The sequence below is a fragment of the Colletotrichum scovillei genome, assembly GCF_011075155.1.
Source record: "Colletotrichum scovillei strain TJNH1 chromosome Unknown Contig00010, whole genome shotgun sequence".
In the NCBI taxonomy this organism is placed as follows: Eukaryota; Fungi; Ascomycota; class Sordariomycetes; order Glomerellales; family Glomerellaceae; genus Colletotrichum; species Colletotrichum scovillei.
Genome location: NW_023336268.1, coordinates 2,599,784 through 2,624,145, shown reverse-complemented (window position 1 = coordinate 2,624,145; position 24,362 = coordinate 2,599,784). Strand labels below are relative to the sequence as shown.

At 50.9% G+C, this 24,362-nt stretch overlaps 6 protein-coding genes across 6 annotated transcripts; 2 read left to right on the top strand and 4 right to left on the bottom strand.

Moving 5' to 3' along the window:
• Positions 1-64: 64 nt before the first annotated feature.
• On the bottom strand, positions 65-1,084 carry HER10_EVM0013055 (uncharacterized protein; the record flags this gene model as incomplete). The annotated part of the gene is made up of 1 exon (XM_035482426.1): positions 65-1,084. The coding sequence occupies exon 1, from the start codon at positions 971-973 to the stop codon at positions 65-67; it is 909 nt and encodes a 302-aa protein (XP_035328662.1). The 5' UTR covers positions 974-1,084.
• An 885-nt stretch (positions 1,085-1,969) lies between these two features.
• Positions 1,970-5,613, bottom strand: HER10_EVM0004220 (uncharacterized protein; the record flags this gene model as incomplete). The annotated part of the gene is made up of 9 exons (XM_035473872.1): positions 5,168-5,613; positions 4,955-5,109; positions 4,834-4,870; positions 4,412-4,765; positions 3,946-4,345; positions 3,630-3,879; positions 3,274-3,552; positions 2,286-3,193; positions 1,970-2,207 (listed from the first exon to the last, which is right to left on the bottom strand). Exons 1-9 carry the CDS (start codon positions 5,526-5,528, stop codon positions 1,970-1,972), a joined length of 2,982 nt encoding a protein of 993 aa, XP_035327872.1. The 5' UTR covers positions 5,529-5,613.
• Positions 5,614-6,767: 1,154 nt separating this feature from the next.
• HER10_EVM0012611 (uncharacterized protein) lies at positions 6,768-8,897 on the bottom strand (the record flags this gene model as incomplete). The annotated part of the gene is made up of 1 exon (XM_035482004.1): positions 6,768-8,897. The coding sequence occupies one exon, from the start codon at positions 8,895-8,897 to the stop codon at positions 6,768-6,770; it is 2,130 nt and encodes a 709-aa protein (XP_035328625.1).
• A 3,225-nt stretch (positions 8,898-12,122) lies between these two features.
• On the top strand, positions 12,123-14,098 carry HER10_EVM0002045 (uncharacterized protein; the record flags this gene model as incomplete). The annotated part of the gene is made up of 2 exons (XM_035471772.1): positions 12,123-12,342; positions 12,408-14,098. 2 exons carry the CDS (start codon positions 12,123-12,125, stop codon positions 14,096-14,098), a joined length of 1,911 nt encoding a protein of 636 aa, XP_035327655.1.
• A 591-nt stretch (positions 14,099-14,689) lies between these two features.
• Positions 14,690-16,882, top strand: HER10_EVM0008436 (uncharacterized protein). The gene is made up of 4 exons (XM_035477959.1): positions 14,690-14,936; positions 14,993-15,196; positions 15,256-15,352; positions 15,410-16,882. The coding sequence occupies exons 1-4, from the start codon at positions 14,744-14,746 to the stop codon at positions 16,536-16,538; spliced, it is 1,623 nt and encodes a 540-aa protein (XP_035328261.1). The 5' UTR covers positions 14,690-14,743; the 3' UTR covers positions 16,539-16,882.
• A 493-nt stretch (positions 16,883-17,375) lies between these two features.
• On the bottom strand, positions 17,376-18,173 carry HER10_EVM0011004 (peptidase A4 family protein; the record flags this gene model as incomplete). Its single annotated transcript, XM_035480446.1, has 1 exon — positions 17,376-18,173. One exon carries the CDS (start codon positions 18,171-18,173, stop codon positions 17,376-17,378), a length of 798 nt encoding a protein of 265 aa, XP_035328483.1.
• Positions 18,174-24,362: the final 6,189 nt, after the last annotated feature.

Here is a 24,362-nt window from a genome sequence, read left to right as displayed (position 1 = left end):
GATATCAACCCAAACTCAGTTATGAAATGATAAACCGTATTCAAAACCTCATAGCCGATGGGTCTTATTCCTCTTCATCATAAGAATCCTGAGGCGCAATATGGCCTCCCTCTCCAGCTCTGCGAATGCGATGCCAATCGTCTCCAAATTGCTCAATCGAAACCGTGTAGGTGCCATTTTCATCATCATCGACAACGAAAGCCTCGTCACCGCCACGCCAATTCTTCTCTGACTCTTCCCGCAGAGACCCAAACAACCCAGTCTTGATCTTGACGCCAGCAAAAAAGACAACGCGTTTTTGGTCCTTCCAAGTTGACCAGCCGCTGCTCGACGCGCCCCTAACCCACGACACCTTAGGACCGACCTTAGCAACGTCAGCAGCGCCGACATCACACCCAACCGTAGCACTGCCCTCGGAGCTATCCCATGTGGTAATCCCAACATCGGCCGACGAGTAAGTCCAGGTCACGGCACAGAGACCATGTTTCTTCGCATCAGGATACTTGGCAAACAGCACCTTGGCATGGATCTGAAGCCACGCAAGAAACGGATCGCGAAAGTCAAACCCTTCGGACACGATCTCGTCCCCGCAGAGCAACACGGCCCCAAAGCTGCCCACGGTGCTGTACTTGAAAACACTACCCAACTCGACTGGCAGACCCACGGCCGCCCCGCCCACGCCCGCTTCTAGCTCCACGTTTGTCTCGGTAACTTTGTCTGCCATCAGCGGCCCGTACCGGCGCGGGTCAGGCGGGCTGCGCTGCAGGTATCCCAAGGGGGCGAACCCAGCGGCCTTGACGGCCTCGGCGTCGGCTAGGTCGAGGATGGGATGCCACCGCTGGTATTCGTCATCAAGGTAGCCCAGCATACCCGGTCGCAAGCGGGACAAGGGGGCTGGCTCGTAGAGCGCGTAGCCGAAGCGGTGACGGCGCATGGCAGTGCGGTAGCTGTGGGCTAGGCTTGGGTTACCCATTTTTGGTTGCAAGTGTTGGTCTGTATGGCCTTTTGTTGGATTTGGTCTTCTTTGAGGGGTTTCAACGTTCTATGTGGACTACCGAGGTGGTTTCGGCGTGGTAAGCAAAGGATTATGCCGTAGGGGCCATGATTTGATGTCGATCTCAGTCTCGCTAGGCGAACGAGCAGGCAAGTATTAATATTTAAGTTTTCAGCTGAGGGAGGCGGCCTCACATGCTATGCTAACTGGTCGCAGGATAGGTACCCAACCAGGCCTTTCTGTTGGGCATTGTCTCACTGTAGCATCCGAAAGCTCCACAACCTGCCAAACCCACGACGTATGATTTGAGAGGAACCGAGCAAAGCAAGCCAAGAAAAACACGTTGCAGCATATTCCCGTACCGGACTGACACAAATATAATAATTGACGGCTGTAGCGACAGTCTGGTGTGAGACTGCATGTGGTGCTTTACCTACTTTCACGAGGCATGTCTGAACGTAAAGGCGAGGCTCTTGAGAGTGGTTTAGGATGTATTCCTCATGAGTTAACAATGCAGGAATTGAGCTTCAACGACGTCATCCTTTGAGGGATGTGAGTGTAATACTCCTATATTCTCTAACCTTGACCGTGCTACCCTTGGGCAATCAGAAGTTGTCGTTAGTTTCCCAAGGCTGACAAGAAGCTGAAGTCTACAGTTTCGAAATTGCCACTTTAAATTAGGCCGAAAGGCATACCCCCATCAAGACGTAAAGGCCTCCAGTCACTATCACAACTTCCCCATGGCCAGTGACTCTTAAAACTGCAGGGTCGCTCGATTTGTTACAATTGACGACGGAAGCCTGGATCGACAACTTCCCTGGTATGAATGACCACTTAAGATCTACGTTTATACGACTAGATTACGAGCCCACACACCATGAGTGATACATGTACCACTAGAGTCGCGCATATATCGTTCCTTTGTCCTGGTTTCCAAGGGGACCACAAACCGATCATATGGAGGTGAGAATCACCTTAGTGTTGATGGTCATTCTCAGCAGCAGGGTCCATGTTGACATCATCCCAGTCGGCGAAGACGGCGTCGCCAATGCTAATAGTTCCCGTAGCAATGGATTGACCCTTCCCACTCTTGGCCTCCTCGTACGTCTTGTACGCAGACGCCTTGTGGTCGAACCCCTTCTTCAGGGAGAAGCCTGGAGCTTCAAGATTCAGGACATGCTTCTGTTTGTCTGACTCCTGTACTGTTGTCGGCCTGTGTGGTTTGAAGCAGGTGTGTTGTTAGTCATGTTCTCATGAAAGGCTGCTGCATTCAGGGGAAAGAGGCACTTACAAAGGCTGCAAGCTGGCTTCAAACACATCATCCAGCACGACAACCACACCCTCCTTGAGCTGCTCGTCAGTGAGATGCTCAGTCAGATTCGTCTTGACCAGGTCAGTGCTAATTTGCGCGTTCGGTGCCGTCCTAAGAACATGGTCCAAGTGAACCTCACTCTTGCTGCCGTAGAGGTAGAAGGGCATCTTGGCCGGGTACTCGTCATCTAGCGCAGCGAGCGCCATTGACTCATCAACCACCACCCGCACATTGCTCAGCGCGAAGCCCTCCTCCAACGGCGGCGTATCACCCACGGGGATTCCCTTGTCCAGTCTGAACTTGAGCTTGGATGCGGTATCAGGATTGAGCAGACCATCGAGTAGGTTCTCAAGCATCTCTTTCTCCACGTTGGCAATGGTGTAAAACTGGCCGGGGTTTTTGCCGCGCTCCTCCTTGTACCGCGCCTGCACGTTCGCGGGGAGATTAGCCGTGATAATGAGCTGCTTGCGATGGTTGGCCATATTAAACATGGCGATGTGGGTGAAGTAGAGCTTCTCTAATCCCTGCACGACGAAACCGTGGAAGTCGGGAGTCCGCTTATTGCGGATGATGACGCGCTTCACACCGCGCTCAGCAATCTTGCGGAACTCCTCGACCATGCGACTCATGAAATCGGGGCTTGTGGGCCATGGGCTCATGGTCACGTTGACCAGGAAGCGTAGGCTGCCTCGAGAGGGTTTGACGTTCCCTTCCTTGTCGGTTGTTTTGAGACCCAGGCGAATTTTGAAGGTCTCGAGGCACTTGCCGTAGGCCTTCTCCCCGAACTCGGAGGATGTGAGGAAGAGCGGTCGTTCTTTGACCACGTCCTTCTCGGATGACACGGAGAGCTTAGAGAAGATCCATTGGTTGAGGTAGTTGGCTTCGCCCTAGTTGACCACAGTCCATCAGCGTCTATATGCAACATGGGAGGGTGAACCCCTGTCTGAATGGGGGGAAGTTGACTCACCACATCCTGATTCACCTCATTGTCAAGCGTGAAGTTGGTCGCAAAGGCATTGATCATGAGATCGCCTCCCAGCTCACACAGCAGATCCCAGGCCTTTTTGTCCTCAAACAGTGTCTTGTTATCACGGCCGAGGATATTCTTTCGGATGTAGTCTTTCTGGACCTCGACACCGATGCCTGGCGTTCTCTCCGAAGGGAGACGGATGAGAGGCATAACAATGAGTGAGTCAGCGGGCTGATCCTGGGGCTTCGGCGTCATTGTGACCCAGTGGCAGTATAGCTGTTGGAGAAATACCGATATTAGCCCACGAAAGATGCCTATAAGTTAGTACTTAGGGAAGCGAGGGCTGAACAGACCTTTGTGCACGAGAAAATGGCCTCACCGAGCAGTCTGCCATATCCTTCCTGGTCAAGGCCCAAAGACTTGTGGGTAAGCCAGGTAGCGACAGCTGATGCGCCAGGCTTGCTTCCCTCAACGCCATAGACGCCCATACTTCCCTTGTCGTCGCCGGGGTGGAACACGATGGGACTCGTCCAAGTAAGAAGATACCGCATCCGTCCGTCTCGGTAGCACAGCCCGCCAGCAGGATAGTTGATGTATCCAGATCTGTGATAGTCAGTGTTAAAGAAGGCAAGAAATTTTGTCAAACACCTCTTTGAAGGAAAGACTTACTTGTGCGGATCGATCGTAATGCTATCCGCGTGCTTCAGGGCTTGCAGCTGCGTCTTGGTATATGGATTCAGTGGCATCGCCGGCACGTACGGGATGTCGCCTGGGCCGCGGCTGTCACGTCCCCATAGCAGCGAGGCAAAGTAGCCACCCCAAGCGGCATCACAGTGAACTGCAAACGACACTCCTTCTTTCTTTTGGTACTCATCACGAATCTTGATGATCTCGGCGAGTGGATCGCACGCGCCATGCTCTGTTGAGCCCATAATGGCGACGACGCCGAAGATGGGAGTGTTGTTTTTGATGCATTCGTTGAGCTTTGTCCTGAGGTCGTCGGCGTCCATTCGAGCCTCGTTGTCCACGTTGACATCGACGAAGTTCTCTGATCCAATGCCCGAGATGGCTTTTATAGAGCATCTTAGCGACTTGGACGCCTAGTCTCACGATCCTGAATGATCAGGGAACTCACCTCCGCCCTTGGGCCAGGAGTAATGCTTTGTCGCACAAATCATGTACTTTCCGGGGTTGATTTTCAACTTGCGCTCCAAGTCATCTTTGCCTGTTGTCTGGACCAGGAACGGCCTGAGCGCGTCCTGAAGAAAGCCTGGGCTGATGGAGTACTTCTCACCCAATAGGGTGGGGATGGATAGGACGGTAGAGGGCGTCAAGTTCAAGAGCTCCTTGATAGTGAGTTGCATGAACTCTTTCGATCCTGAGTTGCACGTCTCGACCTTGAAGGGTGGCTCGACGGCGCTGAGGAACTTGAGGGGCCCTTCCTCGATGGCGAGCTTGAGGGAAACTGGGTAAAACTTGAGGTTTCGGGCTATATGGGAAGAAAGATCGTGTGATTAGACCTTACGCCTTGTGTGAAGAGGAGCAGGGGATTCGTACTTGCCCAAATGGCCTCAAGATTCGCCACAGATCCATCCTGACAATATTGATTACGTGTTAAAACCGATTACTGCTTTTTGGCATGACAGCCAACGGGAGGGGTATCAGCGGAGTTACTTACGCAGGTAATATGCCCCCAGGGAGCGGGGTCTTCGTCCTGACGATTGTATCCCAGCATTTCAGAAAGCTCCTGGCCGACTTGTCTCTCAACTTCGGTTGTGAATGGGCTTGCCTCAGTTGCGACATTGTTGGGGTTGTAGATCATGGTCGACATGTCTTGGAGTCATCAGCGTTAAAGACTGCTCCTCAGACTATTGTGTAAACGCTGACTTACAGCCAACGATACTCGCTAGCGTGGTATCCATGTTCATATGCGCATTGTACCGTGGCGACCAGAACGGCACAGAATGCTTCGCCAGCTTGCCCGAAAGGTCCGTCGAGCTCTTGTTAAGCTTATGAATGCTTTGCTTGTAGATGTCTAATTCCTTCATCTCCTCGGTAATGAAGAAGTACTTGTCACTTTCGTCGTCTGCGAGTTCGATTCGAGTCTCTTCCTGGCGCTTGAGAGCTTGACGGAAGAGACTCTCTAGGACATCCAGATTCTCAGCCCGCGGGCCAAGAAACCACGAGCTGACGAGAGCATGTTTGGCCTGGTTATCGTCGATGACGCCGGGTTGTGTTCCGTTGGCTGGCATGGTGAAAATTACCTGATGAAATTGCTTTGGAGTCAGGTAGAAGCTAGTTGAAGTTGTGTATATAGGTAATTCAGGTTCCGAGCAGGTTTGACTTCGTGCTCGGAATTGGGCTGAGTGGCTGAAAGTTGGGCTTGATATATCAAGTTCGCCTGGGCGACGACATCATAGCGTCCTGTATGCCTTCGGAAATAGCATCAGAATCGTCGGACAGCCGCCAAGCCTGGGAAACTGCCAGCAGCGTTGAGATTATGATCGGCGAAGTAGGCGTCCTTTCCCGTCACGCATGGAACCAGCATTCAACAGCAAACAAGCAAACAAACCCCGCAAGCGACAATAACTCGTCAGCACTCGAAGTTGCGTTCCACCTCGGCCATTGCATACATACGGTCCACCTTACACGGCAGATCACCCCGCACTCGATGATCTAAGAGCATACCACCTCGACATGAGTCCTATCTGTCTTGTATTATTTCTCTCATTTAAATGATATATCTCTTGCATCTCAGCTCGGTTCTCTTGCAGGACATAGATCACTCTATGCAGACTATAAGATGCCGTCACATTTTGTGGCGAGCTGGTCTCCTGCAGAAGTCCTCAAGGATACTTCTTGCCGCGGGGTTACAAAAGATAACGCGTATACAGCGTTCAACTAAGTAGATATACCTAAAGTACTCGGCTACCTGAGTTGCTGAAGTATGTACCCGTATTTGATATGCAAGAATCAATAGCGTGTACGCCACCAAAAACCGTCGTTCGAATAGGGCATATGTATCAGATGCCCCGCACCCTCTGATCGTCGGGTGTACAGATAGCTAGTGCCGGCGGCAGCGGCCCGCTCACGCAGCTAAGACTTCGTGATCAGGTCCACAAGCAACAAACATCTCAATGGTCACGCCAGTCCTCATTATTCGGTGAACCATTCCAGACCAGACGGAACTCCACCCAATGCCTTGTGCCTAAGCTTGAGCTCTGTTCTCTCAAGAGTACTGATTCCATCTGAGTAAGTACGTTTCGAGCCAGCATTGGCGAGCATTGCACCAACAGCGTTGCCGAAAAGAATCGACCTCGTAAGAAAAGCAGTCGTCGTGACATGTCTCTAGATCAAGACTCTACCTCGTTAAGAATGGTCCAGTAACATCATCTACTACTTGGCCATAGAAGCTGTGTTGAACTATTCTCACCCTCAGCAACAGCATCTCAATTGCGAATGTAAGGTATCCATCGCTGGGTCCAACAGACTCATTCCTCCGCGACCACCCGCACATCCAGCTTCTGTACAAACCACAGCGGCTCGTCAACCCCATTCCCAGCCCGATCACCATTCCCATCAGCAGGCTCTAGTACACCCGGCTTCTTGCTATCAATTCCAGGTCCTTGTTGCCCAACAAGCTTCAGCGGCGGAAGGACGTCCCTACGGAAATTAAGGCGGCCCTCTGTTGTCGTCAGGACAACAAACCGGTCGAACGTGTCGGGCTGGACCGCGCCTTCTACCCCTTCCGATGGTGACATCTTGATGAAGAAGAGTGTTCCCTGGCCTCGCGTCGTCAGGATCGGCTGCCTCTTCGGCATTGGGTACGCCCGTAACACCCGCCACGACGGCTCCAGGTCCAGGATCTCGACGTAAACGTTATCCAGCGACGTATTTCTTACCTCGATCACTAGAACCTGGCCTGTAACCATGTCGATTGAGTCTTTTGGGAACAGTTTGAGATCCTTGAGTAGCGAAGAGGTTTCACCCAGTTTGAATTGCCGCGGGGGAGGGGGCTTGACGCCCTGATCGAGATAGCCGAGTTTACTGACAGTCAGGCCTTGTCCTTGCTGCGCCGCGTTGTCTTCTGCGAGATTGAAAATGTTGTAGAAGATGCTTAGGTGGACTAAGTGGGAGAGCACATCTTCGGGCTTCCCTTTGTCTTCGACCTTGGCTTCAACTTGGTTTGGGGTGAAAGAGATGGTGAAAGTGCCATCTTTTTGCACCAGCACCTTGAAGAAGGAATCACCGTCGTCTTTGAGCTCGACAAAGCTGCTCCGGCTGATGCAATCCCGGACTTTCTGGGCCACTGGCTCAGCGCTGTCATCCGTAGCCGACACCCAGGCCCCCTTAGGCTGCAGAACGTGATCCTTCAAAATGCTGCGCAGACTGACAGCCTGGCAGCCGGGTTGGACGCCCTCCTTCTGCTTGAGGTCAGTAACCTTCGATTGGATGTGGGCTGTGCAGGTGAAACTCTCCACGGCAGTCACGGTGCAGGTAGCTATCGGCCCGGTGTAGTCAGCAAGGCTGTCAAGCTGTCTATCTCTAGGGTAGATGGCGAAGACATCATCCTCTAAGACGCCGTGGGCCACGCCAGCTGTCAGTCCCACCTTAAGCTTCCCGCTCGACAGCTCCCCAACGCTAGTGACGACCACAATGTGCTGCACCACGCTCTCAACACCAAATATGTGGCAGTCGCCCCGGCCCCCGAACACAGGCTGCTGCTCTTGTGTTCTACTCTTCAACTCGTGGGTCTTGAGCTTCTGTGCGACGAGGTTGGAAACGACCTCGCAGCTCAGCTGGCGCAGGCGATCTGGCCCTCTATGGTCTTTGAGGACGCGGTCTAGGCAATCACTGAACAGCCCTTTCTTCACAGTCGCCCTGAATGGCACCTCCTGCGCCTTCTGGTCCGGCTGGCACGCAGCGAGAAAGTTGATCCCCTCGGACGACGTCATCCAGTGCTCTTCCACGTTTCCACCGCGGCCCGCGTTGTCAACGCCGTCCGGTGGCGAGCGCCAGGCATCTTTCAGATCCTCCACAGACTGGATGGGCTTTCGGTCGAAATAAAAGAAGCTCTCTTTCGGGATATCTTCAGACCCTCGCACCCCGCTGTCCTCGTCGTCGGCTCCCCGCATGGCCCCGCCTGAGTGGCAACAGTCGAGCACGAAGGTGACCGTCGCGCCCTTGTCGGCTATCTGCTTCAACAGAAAGGCAACCTCGACGTCACGAAGGTGATCAAGCTTGCCGTCGCTGCGGGCAAGGACTAGAGTCTCGTCAAAGGGAGTGGTATCGCGCTTGAGATCCTCAAAGACAGTTGCCAGACGAGTGCCATGGCCCGAGTAGTGAATGTAGATGAAGTCCCCGGGGCGAGCGTCATCGGCGAGAGCCTGGAATTTTGATGTGACGTTGTCGAAGGTTGGGAGGAGGTCATTGGATGGATCCGGCGGGGAGGTGAGCTTGGTAATGTTGGAGATGCCGGCAACTTCAGTGAGGAATTTCTCCGTGGTAGCCACATCGGTGACGGAACCGTGCAGGTTGGGTAAGTTAGTTTTAGTGTCGTTGTATATGTCGATGCCTATTAAAAGCGCTGATTTCCGGCCTTGATTCAATCCCGCTGCCATGATTTATGTCCTTCAAGTTTTCATTCGACGGCTTGTGGGTACTAGGCGAATGTTAGACAAGTGAAGAGATTTGCTCATAGGACGGCACCAACTGAAGACTCATGGACGGGTGGAAGCGTAGATTAAGTACGCGGTATTACCTTACTTAACGACTCGTGACACGAAAGAAAACACGAATTACACTTGACCTTGAGATCTTGAGGCTTAGGTGTTTCAAGGTCATAGTATTCTGCACAAATGCGAGTGTGCTGCAGTGGTGTCAGTGCGTGGTACACATCTATACGGAATTCCTTTTGTCTTCTTTTTGCCCTTTTGAGGCACAGAGGCACAAACAAATTAATGAAAACGAGAAACAAAAGCCCATCGATAGATTTTCATGCGGGAACCCTGACCACCCGGACTCTCCCAAGAGACCTGCACGTTCAGCACAAACAGGCAACAAGGGTCGAGGACACCACTTGGCGATCACCGGTTTGGATGTGGTGATAGTCTATGGTAGAAAGACAGCATCACAGGGCACGCAGTATTGATTCGGGAGGGCTTATTTGTCTGGTTGATTGAGAACAGCATTTCGCTAATCACTTCCAGATGTAATAGTTCGTGCATGGCAAGACACCACCAAATGGCCGACAGCTGCAGCCTGGCGGTATTGGCCGCAACTCGCCCTTTCAAGCGAAGAGCCCCACGCGCATCTATCAAAATATGTCCATACATCTTTAGCAGTGACAGTGGCGGGGCACGATAATTGACAGCCATCCTGCCGAGGAGAGACTTACTTCCCAGCACGCAACTTCTGTGAAGGGTGTGATTGGTGCATTCCCGACCCAAGACACCTTGCATGCATGATCACGGACATATGTAGCTTAACTTGATGCTTAAGCAAGGATTGTACGAGATGTTGATCAGTAGCTGGAGCGGGGCAGTTACCAAGTACTTGAACCCAATCTCGCACTTATATCAGATCTGCAAGAGAATATCGGCCTCGAGGAAACCCACACACCCTCTGCTATCTACCGCTGGTCCCTTGTTTCACCATACCTAGTGAGCGAAATGAAAGACATATATGAGCGCCCGACGTCAGTGATAATCAAGTCACACCGCTCAACTTATTATAGACGCCAATAACCGATCTGTTGGCCGAAGAGAGGGATTTCCTGGCGAGGGATACGGAGACGGAGACGACTAAAGAATACCTCTGAACCTTCTCGAATGAACAGTCAAAGAAGTAGTTGGCCGCAATTATTATTGGCGATAATTCATGACATCAAGACGCATGAAGATAGACTTGCATCCTCAATCGAGCAGTCCAAGACTCTGGCTTATATGGAAAGCATCAGACCCACGGTGTGGCTAACACGATGGCTAGCTCAGTTCAATTTCAATGCCATCATACCTTACCACGTGCTTACCTACAGTTTGGCTGGTTTCCAGAGAGTAACGTGCTTATTGGACGTGAAGCAATGTCGGAAATTGAGCTTTGTCGGAAAGCGATATCAGATGTCGTCTGCAGTTCAGCCAGCCACAAGGATGCAGGCAGGCTTACTACCGGTAGTCGATCATCGTTAATCCAGCTAAGGTAGGTGTATAGTTGATCCCTCGGGCGTTCCCAAGACAGGGTATGGATGCAAGGCGTGGGTATCAGGTGCGGGGTAACAATCCGACGGGAGCGGGCCGCTGGTGGGCTCAATGTGCTTCATTATGGGGCAGGAGATAGACCCTGGATGCGCACAAAGTAACTGATACGCCGAGCGTGACATCACTTCAACCTCCCTTCAGACGCATAGGGAGTCGTATGATTTTGGGTACAAGTTTCAACCTGTGGCTGGCTGAACACGTCAAGAGTCGACGCCCTCGCCTGATCAAGAGGAGCTTGCGCAACTACTATCTTGTCGGCACGAGAAAAGACCCTAAGGTTTAGGGTAGTCACCTCAGTTTTCGAGTTGCATTCTCACCGCTTCAAGTGCCATATCTGGTTTTCAGCTCCTGCAAGGTCGCGGATCACTCTCCATTTTCGAAAACGCCACGTATCATGCGGTGACTTGACTAGTTGGTGGTTTTCCCAAGCATGGCAAGAAACTCCGAGAAAGTGAGGGAACCCGAAGGCTTGGCTGAGAACAGACAGAATTCCACTGATTTCTATGGAACTTGGAGCTTCATGTAAGAAGAGAGTCTATATGGGATATTGGGTAGATAACAAGTTCATGACGCAGGACCCCGTTGATCCCAACGATATCATGAACATAACCTAATTAATCGACTTGCCGGTCATATCAAACAATCCTTTAAATATCGGACTCGTTAGGTTTGAACTTAAGTCGAGGTTCAATTCATTGACTTCCACAGGTTAGTTGGATGGAATTACCGTTGTGTAGAAACGAGCCACGTAGAAAATCTTTCTTGTTTTCCTCTTGAGAAATTAATATTCTTGGATGACGCGTGATGTTATGCCCAGCCTTGATTTCAATTTGTTAAATGTCTGATTTAACTGGTTAACTTTCTTATACCGAGAATATTGCGCTTGATCAAGTTGACTTCAGGCCTGGCGTTGATTTGATTGTTTCTACGGCAACGCGGACCGACCTCATGTTGGCGGCGTAGTCTTACTTTACTATCGTTATTGCTGTCCCTGCTGTCGCGAACTAATAATCGATTCACGAAACACGCCTCCAACCACGCGATTCGAGCAAGATGTCAGGGTAGGATGATTGACTGTCACAATTGGCAGCAGTGAAATCTGATAATAATTGCAGGACCAAAAAGCCAGACTTTGTTCTTAAATCACAGCCAAAACGAGATAATAATGAGATTGGCCACGTCGTGACTCCACTTTACGATACATTTTTGGCGACATTGAGCCAACAGCGTTCCAGCTTGGCCAAGATGACATGGATGAAAGATTGGCGCTAAACGGTTGGAAGACATTTGAACAGACGTAGCAGTTGCAAAATGTCGCGCAACCACTCTCACCATTTCCTCGGGACAATGCTGAAGACATAGTGTTTAGTGCTCAGCAGTGTCCACCAAGTATTGCAAACCCCATCACCGAGGTGTGTTAATCTTCGGTTGGGTTCGATAATTGCAACCATGGCATCTCTCTGTCCAGCTTGCAAGGGCATTACCCCGCAAGCCTTGGCTCAGCCTTATGGCTATCGCCATATCGATAGTGCACACGATCTCATTCATTTGGCCAAGGTATGCGATTTTTGCAGGCTCATACGCCTCGCTATGGACCAGGATTGCAGGACTCCCAAATCGGACGAGCAACTTCGCACGAACACGAAACCTGAGCCTCTATACTTGTTTGGTGTCGGCGATGATTCAGATACGGTAGAGGACGCCCCTGGAGACGGTGTGCAGCCTCCAATGTTGTTCGGCATCAATGTGCATATCCCAGACATTGAGTACGATTATGATCTAGTCAAGATGAGTCTATTCTCGGACCCTTGTAAGAGCTCCAACAGACAAACAGGTCCATGGTTGCCAAAATAAGCTAAGACGTTCATATCATAGATAGCGCACCTGCCCGCAACCAAGATGTTATCGGGACGAGGCTATTGACGGATTCCGGCTCGAGTGAGGCATTCGAGCTGGTACAGCGTTGGTACGATACTTGCAAAACCAATCACGAGGATTGCAACGAGGCATTTACTGGCCCGGAAACTTCCTTGGCAAAGAGTGGCTCGAGCATTATGCCACCACTGCCCACTAGAGTCCTTGACGTTGGCCCGGCTGATGGATCAGAGGAGCCGAAACTCCTGGTCACCAACGGGGTCCATGCCCTCTATGCCGCTCTAAGCCATTGCTGGGGAAAGCAAAGAATTCTGACAACTACATCTCACAACCTAGCCCAGCATTGTATCGTTATCAAGTTCGCCAGTCTACCCAAGACCTTCCAAGATGCCATCAAGATTGTACGGTTCCTCGGCTTACGTTACCTCTGGATCGATAGTCTATGCATCGTACAGGATGACGCTGATGACTGGCGCAAGGAGTCAGTTCAGATGGGGCGCATCTACAAAGATGCCGAAATAACTGTCGCCGCGTCCGGTGCCAGAGACGGATCCGAGGGCTGCTTTGTACCGCGTCCTCCACTGCAACCGGTCGTCCGTCTTCCCTACGGAGACCCGGATCAAGGAGAATACATGTCGGCAACTCTGTTTCCTGACGCGCTGGATACCACGGTCAGCGAAACCCCGCTCGGGAGTCGGGCATGGATTACTCAAGAATGGATGCTATCCCCTCGTATTATTCATTTTACAAAAGCACGAATGGTCTGGGCGTGTCGCACCTTGCTCAAATGCGAGGATGGTGAAAATGAGACATCGGGGGATGAGCAGAGGCTCTTTGAAAGCGCCAGGCGATATCGGCAAGCCAAGGAAGCAAAACCACAAAGCGACTCGTCAGTAGATAACGAAGAGATCTTAGGTTTCTATGCAGACTGGTGCGATCTTGTGTCTACCTACGCTGCAAGAAGCCTAACATACGAGTCGGACAAGCCAGTCGCAATCTTAGGCTTGGCTACAGAGATTGGCAAAGGAATTGCCGAAGAATACACCTCCGGGGTATTCCATGATGACTCTCTGCTCCACGAAGCGTTTCATACCCATTGCGTACTTATTCAGCTGCTTTGGTTCGCGAAAGTGACGTTGACTCGTCCGCTCGCTCTTCAGGACCAACCCCATTGGTCCTGGACATCTACCATTGGAGCTGTATCTTTCCTCGCACCAGCTCGTGCGGCGAAAAGTTGCATTCGTGAACTGAATCGCGTCAAGACAAGTGACTCCGCGTCCGCATGGAGGTTTTCGGCCCGGTTGAAGATGTGGGAGGCACGAAGGAAAGGAGATCCATCTACTCGATCTGGGGATGACTATTACTTCATGGAATTCTATCCCAAAGGATCCATCACGTACGGTGGATTCGTGACGCAGAATACCAAGTTGTTTTCTGAAAGAGATACGACGCCTGGTGGGTGGGTGGTCTTTGACTTGAATGAGTGGCCGGCTGAGCCATTCTACCTTGCTGAGATTTCGAACAACGGATTCAACGAAAAGCCTGACGGCTCCAACGTGATGTTCCTGGCAGAAATAGAGCCGGATCTCAGAAATGGATCAGACAGACGTTTCAAGAGGCTTGGAGTCGGACAGGTCATTGACCAAACATGGTTTGACCATGCTGAGCTTGTGACCATCACGTTGGTCTGATAGCTGTTGGTTGTGGTGAAGAGCTGATGGTTTTGTTTTCGAATCGGACTACATAGAAACTTTCGGCTTGGACGCTAGACTTGATAAGTAAGTCGGCCGTTGACAGTGACAGTGCATCGACCGGAACAGCCGTCCAACGTCCGTGGTTGGCCGTGGGGTAGCAAAACAAGCTTTTGCTAATTTCACCCAAGACGGTGACATCAATCTCAATTTTCTCCACTACGACACCGGCTATGTCGGCACTTTGTCTTCTTATCAGTTGGTTGCCCCAGATTATCTCATTGACCTGCCTGATTTGTACATGAATCAAACCATCCCTCATGCAGTAGCTAACGGGAGACGGCGCGTTTTGTGAAGATCAAAATGAGCAATAGAGAATTATAGTAGGGGAACGCGCCATAGCAATCGACATGCCTCCTTGGGGCAAGTCGCTACCCACCGTAATATGATCAAATCTCGTATCATTTGTCCGTCCCAACTGGCCGGCGCCCAACTTGCCACCATACCCGCTGGAGTGCTGCCTACCGACACGTAAATAGCGATGCCATGTTCCTCTGCATCTCTTGGCCTCTTCTTGGCTCTGCAGGGTCACTTTGAGGCTCTGGAGCTTGAAATCTTGGCAAGGAACAACGACAGACCCTCAAGATGCGCACATCAAGTCTCATCGCCGGCCTGACGGGCATGCTCAGCTTGCCGCTGATCTCTGCCTACGCGCCGCCAAAGTCGCACCGGAGTCCGCTCCGTCGCGTCGCTCCTGGTCATGCTGAGGTGCAAGCTCCACCGCGGGCGATTATGCGCCGTAGCAGCACCTTGCAGTACTTTAACAACAAGACCAGTGGTATGATATGTTCTGTGCTATTCAATCTGGGTACGTCTCTGACACCAAAGCCATAGCTTTCTACGTTGATGGAACCGGAATCCCGGACGTTGACTTCGATGTCGGCGAGAGTTACGCCGGTCTCATTTCAGTTGATGCTTCGAAGCCCGAGAGTGAGCAGCAGAAGAACTTCTTTTGGTTCTTCCCCACCGAGAACCCTGCTGGCAAGGACGATGTCATCATCTGGTTCAATGGTGGCCCGGGATGCTCCTCCATGGAAGGTCAGCGAAGCCCAATCCTTTAACTCTTCCAGGATGAGTTGCTAAATGTTCAATAATAGGCTTTCTTCAAGAGAACGGCCCGTTCTTGTGGCAGTATGGCACCATCAAGCCTGTCGCCAATGCTTGGTCCTGGCATAAGCTGGCCAACGTGATTTGGTGAGAAATCCTGAACTGCTTGAGCACAAGAGAACGGTACTAACACTTTCTTGAAAGGGTCGAGTACCCCATCGGCACAGGATTCAGCAGCGGCAATGTCACTGCCACAGACAACGCCGAGACCGCAGACCAGTTTGTCAGCTTCTGGAAGAACTTTGTCAACACCTTCGACCTGCAAGGGAAGAAGATCTACATTGCCGGCGAAAGTTACGCCGGTATCTACGTGCCTTATGTCGGCGCCGCCATGCTCGACAAGAACGACACCAGCTACTTCGACGTCAAGGGCGCGGTCTACTACGACCCAGTCATGCCTTACGATGACGCGATGAACTTCGACCACGCCGCTTTCCCGTCATTTTATCGCTACTGGAAGAGCGTCTTCGCGCTTCCCAGCGGTGCCGACAAGCAGATCGAGCAAGACGCCAAGAACTGTCAGTTGGACTCGTACTTCAACAAGCACTTGTCCTACCCGCCTCCTGCGCGTCCCTGGCCTGCGGCGAATGTCAAGGAGGAGTGCGATATTATTGCCCACTTTGACGCGATCTCAACAGTCATCAACCCTTGCTTCAACGGATACCACATCCTTGATACCTGCCCTGTTCTCTGGGATGTTCTTGGTTTCCCATCCATCATGTACAGCCCTCCCAATACCACCTTGTACTTCAACAGACCCGAAGTTAGGAAGGCGATCCACGTTCCCGTGGACTACCCTACGTGGAGCGAGTGCCAGGACCCCGTCTTCGTCGACTACAATGACAACTACAACGGCACTGAACACGAGGAGAAGTTCCAAACCCTCGTGGAGCGCACCAATAACGTTCATGTCGGCTCTGGTCTGGCGGACTACGTTATCAAGCCCAACGTTACCACCCTCGCTATTCAGTACATCAAGTGGAACGGACAGCAGGGATTCCAGAAGCAGCCCTCAGAGGATCTCCTCATCCCTACAGTCAACAACGTCGACGAGAATGTTCCGAGCTGGGCTGGTGCTAATGTTCAAGGATCCGTTCATACTGAGCGCGGCTTCACCCATTCCACTGCCAAGATCAGTGGCCACATGGTGCCTCAATATGCCCCTAGCGTGGCGTTCAGACACAGCGAGTTCATGCTTCGCCGCGTGGACTCGTTATCTGCTGGTGCACCTTGGTCTGTGAACATTTCTACCACTTTCCAGTGGCCTTACTAGGCCTCTTCACTCTTGCACTCTCATCAAAGTTAGGTGTTCACAGACATTGTGACTGTATGACGTTGAAGAAGTGAGGATGAAGCGGTCTGGTGGGTTGTAAGACGAGATTCCGCAGCACCTGTTTAATTAGTATTCATGTACATATAACCAATCACACTTGAAGGATTATCCCACATCATCGCGAGGAAAGCATCGAACTTGGCAATCTTGATTCTCCGTTTCGTTCATCCTTCCGTCATGTGGGTTGTGACTTTTGGGCAGACCCGGAGAGTAAACGTGGTGTGGTTTGGCACCTCTTAATCAAGGTTCGTTAGTACATGGCGGCGTCAGAACTTTATCTCAACCCTATTAATGTTGTGCCTGAGCGAATCTAGTAGGATTTCCTGAGATCTCTGGGGTACGCATCCTTCGAAAAAACTGCCGGGAGGATCTAAGCAGTCTTCAAATCACTATCGCTGTAGCACAATTGTTGATCAGCCCTACTTCTAAGGCAATGTATTGATCGCTAGACCAACCAGGAATATGTTTTTAAATGTCTGATACAATGCATGATGCAAAGGAAGAGTCAAATGCAGAATATGTTTCTGTTATTTACTGTGGAAGCTATCCAATATGCACAAGATGAATGGTCAAAAGACCGCGTCATAACACCATGTCAACCATCAATCGCCAAAAAGGAGCGGAATGCTTCCATTCGACATAGAATAGGACCAACCAAGCATCTACCCCTCGCCACTCCCCTCAACCCCGTGATTACAGGATCCCACCCTGTATTGGACCACCTTGAAGTAAGGTGTTTACCGTTTCATCGTTATATGTACTCGGTTGAGTAGATATTTAGCCGACGTACTTGACGGTGACGGTGCTGCCGCTGACGGAGGCAGAGGCCTCGATGGTGCGGCCGCTGTTAGGGGAGATATCAATGATATCAGCACCGGCAGGGGTGGTGGAGCCACTGGAGCCGGAGGCGGCGGCGCCGGTGAAGACGACGGTGCCGAAGTCAGCGAGGGTGACCTGGCTGCCGTTCTCCTCGAAGGCCTCGACGATCCACTCGGCGTTGGTCTCGCAGAGGGAGGAGGGGGTGCTGGTGAAGGTATGGGTGACGGTCTTGCCGGTGGTGAGGTTCTGGAGAGTGGCGACACCCTTGGTCTTGGAGGAGGCGTCGACGGTCATCTTGATCTGGTCGCCCACGGAGACGGAGAAGCCGGAGAAGCTGTAGGCGTAGTCGGGGATCCACTCGTACCAGGCGTCAAAGGTGCCGTCGGCGTAGAAGGAGATACCGGTCTGGAGGATGGCGGTCTGGCAGGTGTCGCCGTCGATACCGACCCAGGCGGAGGCGGCGGCGCCGCTGGAGCCGCTGACCTCGGGGACGGTGATGGTACCGGTGACGTGGTTGTATCCGGTTCCGATCTTGACGGCACCGGCCCAGTTGCTGGAGTAGTCGACGTTCTTGACACCGGAGGTCTTCTCAAGGGTCTCGACGGCCTCGGTGGAGAGTCTCTTGATGGGAGAAGAGTTGTAGCGGGAGCGAGACGAGCGAGGGGTGAGAGGAGAGTAGTTGCGCTGGACGAGCTGAGTGCCGGGGGCGGCGGCGACAATGCCAGCGGCAGCGAGGACGAAAGCGGAGAACTTCATCTTGACTGGTGAGGTAGATGAGGATTGATGGGATGAGACCGAAGGTGAGATGGCAAGGGGCTTCTTGGGATTGATGCTGGCGATGCTGTTCTAAATTCTATCTTCTTGGCCGAGAATCTTGCCCATCTTTATATCCTTTGTGATGTTTGTTTGGATTAACATCAACACCGGCCATCCGGCAGCCAATATCTCACGCCATTGTCCCGGCCTCCCGATGCAATGAAGCCGCTATTCTGCTTCTCGCAGGTCAGTAGATATCGCGATGCCGTGTTTCCCGAAGGAACTTTTTGAAAATGGAGGTTAAGCCATAGAGCGTGATGGAGAATCACGCTGTTGCATCGAAGTGCATCCAGCGTCGACTGAGCTCCTCCCTTATCCGGAATCATCGTGAAAGCCGTTGGTGTTGACCGTTGTATCCAGGGATCCGCCTGCGAATACCACTTTCCTTTTAAGAGTAGCCTTAAGGTATGGCGCTATCCGCGCGGGCTAAACATAAGTGCCGGGAAAGCTTAGCACTGCGGGGACTCGGCCGGCGGATAAGCAGAATGCTGCGCTGGTGTTGGTTGGTTACTTGGCACCACGCCGCCAAGGCAGGGGTTTGCAGATGATTGCAGACTTGACATGGTGGTGTGTGGGCAAGCCGAGGCCTGGGGGGATGCCATGGGTCCAATCGTTCATGGGATCGATAAGTCTGAATGCTTGACATATCTCGGACTCAAGGCACACTTCGAGCGTAGCGTAACGTCTCCGCCATTCGGGATCTGGATGACGGGATGGCAATTTCGCCGTACGCGACTGTGCCGCAACGGCTGCCGCTCGGGTATCCGGCACATCACCTGCTCCACTTTGCGGGAATACCCCCAAAGAGGAATGAGGATTCGAAGGACCGACTGATCACAAGATTAGAGAGCTGGAACGAACGATAGACAATCCGCGTTTTCATATGAAGAGACGTCCGGCTGCCGTCGGTGGAATATCATTTCCGCATCCAAAAAACTCGCATACTTTATGGGCAAGACTGCCTATCTCTTGTCAGCTGCTGTCAGATCAGTTCTACTTTAAGTGTGCAACGGTGAGCGAAAAGACTCGTCGATATTCGCGACATCCGAAACTTGTCGGTTCCTTTATTCACGAGATATCCAAGATTGAATGTTCACAGCAGCACATCCTTCCTTCCACGTGACGACAACTGAATTAGTAGGATTCTCTCCAATGGGGACCTTGACCACGCTCAAAAGCCTGCACGTGGCTGAAAGAGAGACTTGAGTTTTTGGAGTTATTTTGAATAACCAAGCGGCCGTACTGATGAACATATTTCTTTCAGTAGGTAAACGGAAATAATACTCCGAAAGCTTTCACACGGCCAACAGCATGCTTCGCTGACTGCAAACCACCCGTCTGTCTACTCGGTGTCAACAGGTATCACCCGTAGCGCTTGGCTCAACAAAAGAAATGTTTCTGCAATTTGGATTGTCCTCGCTTCTTTGGATAGTTGTTTATGCTTACTTAGTTGTATGCTGCTACATGCTCAGTCAACTTACATGAATTGACAAGGAGCGATTTTGACGCGCGAACGGCTGATAATTTTAGTCTAGCTTCTGTGACTGGCTTTGTTGACAAAATAGATTCGTTTTTCCCAGTCCCTTTTCTCGTTATAAAACTCAATTGAACTCCCTTTTCTTCTCTGTGCAGCATATTTCGTTTCAAGGTCCTCCCTCAGGACCTGCTCAACCTTGAAATATTTTTACCTCTTGAACAGTCGTCTATAGGTGATCAGCCAAGTAAGTGGTAACAGATATCAGAAAGGCATCCATGAGAGCAATGTGTTTCTAGGAGTGATGTCTGTTCCTCAAGTAGCCAAATGAGAATATCTGCCATCCTTTGATCCTTCACGAGTGTTTTCTTTTCATTACTTGAAAGGAAGGGGTCCGACGAAACGAAGCCTACATGGACTTTCGATCTCACGTAAGTTCAAACCCCCATGAAAGACACCAGCATGTCCATGTCCTTCTTGACACCACTATTGCTAGAATGTGCTTTATTTCAGGACTTTGAAGATTTCAAGAAGGGACAAGGGACCGAAAGGTACATACGTCTGAGGATTTCAAGCTTAGCCAGAAGACGTTCATCACTTTGACCTTGATACTTGATCAACGGAGCCGGTTCCGTATTAGTACTTGATTCTTTTCCTATTCGCAATGGGCATCGGTTTTGCTCTCACACGGAAGTACTCGAATACATGCAATGCATTAGCTCACTCGATATATCAGATGTACTATGATTCCACGGTTTTGACTACATTGTGAAGCCTTCAGTACTCTATGCCGGAGTGCTAGCGTATTCCTAGGTTGCTGATCTTGTCCCCATACCTTAAATGCAAAGACTGTAAAACTGTCTTCTATCTCAGGATGCAATTCACTGTTAGATCACAAGAGGGGACTGATCTAGTCCGCAAAGCCATTCCTTTTAGCTTCTCGATCCCAAGTACGGTTGCGTGCCTGCTTGTCATCGGATGTTCTTACATCATAAACCACAACGAATGTCCACGTTCAGAAGCTATGAATGCCATGAATGCCTACGAGGAGTGCAACGGGGAGTCTCGACCCGTGTCTTGCTGTGGTGAGAACAATCATGGCAGGACCAAGCCCGTCGGCCTTGTCTCTTCTGCCTGTTCATAGCTGAGGTATTTTCGCTGCCGGCAAGTCCAATGTCAATTTTCACTCGACAATAGGTATGCACCCATCTACAGTCGAATGGCCGTTTTTCCGAGCATACCACAATGGTGTCCGTAAAGGTGAGGGATTCTGTGCACTACCTAAGTTCGAGTTCCGCTTTGAGGAAACTTTGGAGTTGACTTTTCTTATCTCCGATGCATCTGAAGCATTGTATACCTAAGAGATACGCCTGGAAGATACGTGTGACTTTCCGTCCTCTTGGTCACCACCTACCAGACCCTTCAGTCACCCACATCATCACTACCATTCTTCTGAATTCCCGCCCGGTCTTTGATCCTAACCCAAAATCACACGTCATACTACTGGATTCGTCGAACTCGTAAAGGAATCCTCTTGATAAACTCAGAAGTCCTTCAAAATGGCCGACGACGCTTGGATGGCTGAATTGGATGATTATATCATGTTAAGCGTCGAGTCCGACTCATGGGTCAAGGGAGGCTTCTACTACATCTTCGATCTCGCCCTCCGTAAAATACTCAGGTACTTGCTCCTACCTTACAAGACAAGCTTCGTACGATGCCTTCGACAAATCCAAACCGCGCTGTGGCTACCGGACAGCATACGAATCACAAGCGACGTTGGAGACGGTATGACTGATAGCTTCTGCGTTGGGGGCATCGCGTGTCTATTCATCATTGGCTTTATCTTCTTCATGCTGTTGGCAATGTCCACATGCATCAAGGACTTCCGCGTCACCATCTCGGAAGCCTTCTTTGCCCTTGAAACCTGCTTGGGATTGTGGTGGGCATGGGGCATCATGGAACGCTCGATGTTGGAAATCGGCCAAGGAGATGTCCGGGCGAGGCATCATTTCTGGGGATAGACACCAAATTCTCCGGGGCCGAGTACGAGGGGTGTGAGATCGCACAGGGAGAATCCCAACTGTTTGGGAGCTTCAGGAGATCAAGGTCTCTATGTTCAAATGTCTTTTGGTATCAGTACGCGTACTCTCGGCCGTGTCCATCGCGGTGCATCAGGATTCATCGCATGCACAATCTCGAACCACTACGAAGCTAAGCTGCGTTTGCAGAAGCGCGGCGGATGCCCCAACAAGTTCCGAGTCGTCAAAACTAACGCAACTATTGGCTTGCTTCGTGTCAATAGTGGCTCAGAACTTTTGTCAACCTCGCTTATCTACGATTGGCGGTCGAAAGTCTGTCCACAATAAGCGGGCTGGCCCCCCTCCACCAAACCACAACGCACGAACGATACCAATAAACGCCCAATCGAATACAAAGACACAGCTTCGGACTGAGCAGGAGTAGTCTTAGAAGCAGCCTTCAGATTCCTAATTGAGAAATAAGATGTTATTACCAACTTGTAACATCGATATTAAATGTAAATACGAAACTGGCTAAAGCGAGGGGTGATTATGTACCTATGATGCGTGCTAATGTGATGGAACTAATGAGCTAGTATTGTTGCTCAAATAATCAACATTGGTTATTTGCCTAAGCACATAGCAAGATGCTAGGAGCGGTGTCTATTACGCTTATCTTTTCATTGGTGTTTCGGCTTGGTTTGGCCCCACCTTTCCAGTCAATTCAAATTCAGCGAACTACTGCCCACAAGCCCAGAGACGAGTGCTTAATGTGACAATGCCATTGTAAGATCGAATGGCCGTATCGTATCCAGTCAGCTGACATAATATTGAGAATGATCTCGCACCAGATTCCTTTTGTTTTGCCATAGCCTGTGGCAAGTACAGAACCGATCATCGTGAGCCAGAAGCTTCCGTGTCTTAGGGACTGGAACATTTGGAAGCTGCAGCCAAGTCACGTTAAGGGACAGGCTTAGGCCTTTCAGATACACCGAGGCAAGACCAAACAAACCGTAATATTGAGAACGCTAAGCCGCGCTTGGGAACTTGCATCGCGGAACTCCTCGATCGCCGTTGAGTCATTTTTCTCATCATCTTCATCAACATTCAGCCGTGGCCTGGATGGCTTGACTCGTCATCTTACTTGTCTTGTCAAAATTTTTATCACAACATGAAGAGGTTTCGACGTCTAGCCTCCCAGAGTCATAGGCCATGGAGAACCTTCCGCCTCAACCTCCACCAAAAGAGGCCCCACGTTTTCGCGAGTTAGACTTGTGTGTCAAAGCCGAATCAAAACACGGCATCAAGGTAACCTGCAGCAAGACATGATATCCTTGAAGCCTCATGAGAATCTCCTTGGGATCCATGGAAAGACTTTCACTATGATTCTTGGAGGTTGCTCTGAGATGATGTTGACTCTTTGGGAACCCCGATGGAACGTTGTTAGCAACCATTAACGCACCATGGAGTGGGAAAGTGCGATTATATACCCGTGCCTAGCTTTGTCGGTCTCAAGATGGTAGAGTCAAGTCGGCAAGTCAGCGCGGAGTGTTCGTCTCATTTTCGACGTTCCACGCGGCGAACAAGCCGATTCGTGTGGAAATGATATCATCCCCCATAGCGCGCTCGGTATGGCTAGAGTCATGATCGCAAGCTATCAATTTACTGGCCTGACCTGCGTGAAGCCTTCCAATAGCTCTAAGATTGATGAACTCTGGGCAGAAGTATTGGTAAGTCTCTGACCCAATAGAACTGCGTTGAGACTGACTCAGAACACACGATAAACAAGTTGAGACCGAGAATCTCGGATTTGTAGTCTGATGACGACGAATGATCGCATAGCGGAGAGCCTTAGTGAGTTGATCGGCGATTGACTTCCGTCCATGACGCTGGTTAGATGGCGATGTGATGATTCTACTGGAGCCTGCAGCTGATCTGTTCCACAATTGCAAGGGCCAAAACTTGGCTCAGATAGAACAGAGGTAATCTCAACTTTGAGAACTAATACCTATGAATCCCCTGTATCTCATGTAGTATAGGAAGAACATCCCAAGGATCAGAACATATTAACCCATAAAGGTTCTCGTGTTCAATTCTGCCCGTCATTGAAACCGATAGTGAACTTCTGCCTCCGAGTCCTCCTCCGCGTCAGCACCGGCCAAATGGTCGGGCTCACCGAGTCAGTCTGTCTGCCCACGGCGGGTCAGACTGTTCGGGTCCAGACAGCGACCGATCGGCCGAATATACACGTGCGCGGCCCCAGAATTTCTGAGTTGCGGACGCGCGACTCCGCCCGAAAGTAAAAAAGAGGGAAATCCTCGATGTGGACAACATTTCCGCATTACGAGTAATGTCAACACGTTTTCACGTTTTCGGCGCATTGTCCACCACCCGTTCCTTGCGGCCAGCAGCAACCACGTCTATCCTTGGCCAAGACGGAAATGTGAAGGAGGCATTGACTTGTGCCTAGCAGAAAAAGATAGGGATGAAGAGATGAAGAAAGGGAGAAAATGCATAGACCAATGCTTGCTTGCACATCGTACAATGCGAATAAACATATTTATGGCTATAGCATGACACATAACTTCGTACTCATATCGACATCACCACCCTGATGGTCAAAAATAGCAGATC

Bases quoted from the DNA above. Each gene is read 5' to 3' on its own strand.
- HER10_EVM0008436 (XM_035477959.1), top strand. From the start codon at position 14,744: ATGCGCACATCAAGTCTCATCGCCGGCCTGACGGGCATGCTCAGCTTG. The intron at 14,937-14,992 runs GTATGATATGTT...CCAAAGCCATAG, and splicing joins CTTTAACAACAAGACCAGTG to CTTTCTACGTTGATGGAACC. The intron at 15,197-15,255 runs GTCAGCGAAGCC...GTTCAATAATAG, and splicing joins GGGATGCTCCTCCATGGAAG to GCTTTCTTCAAGAGAACGGC.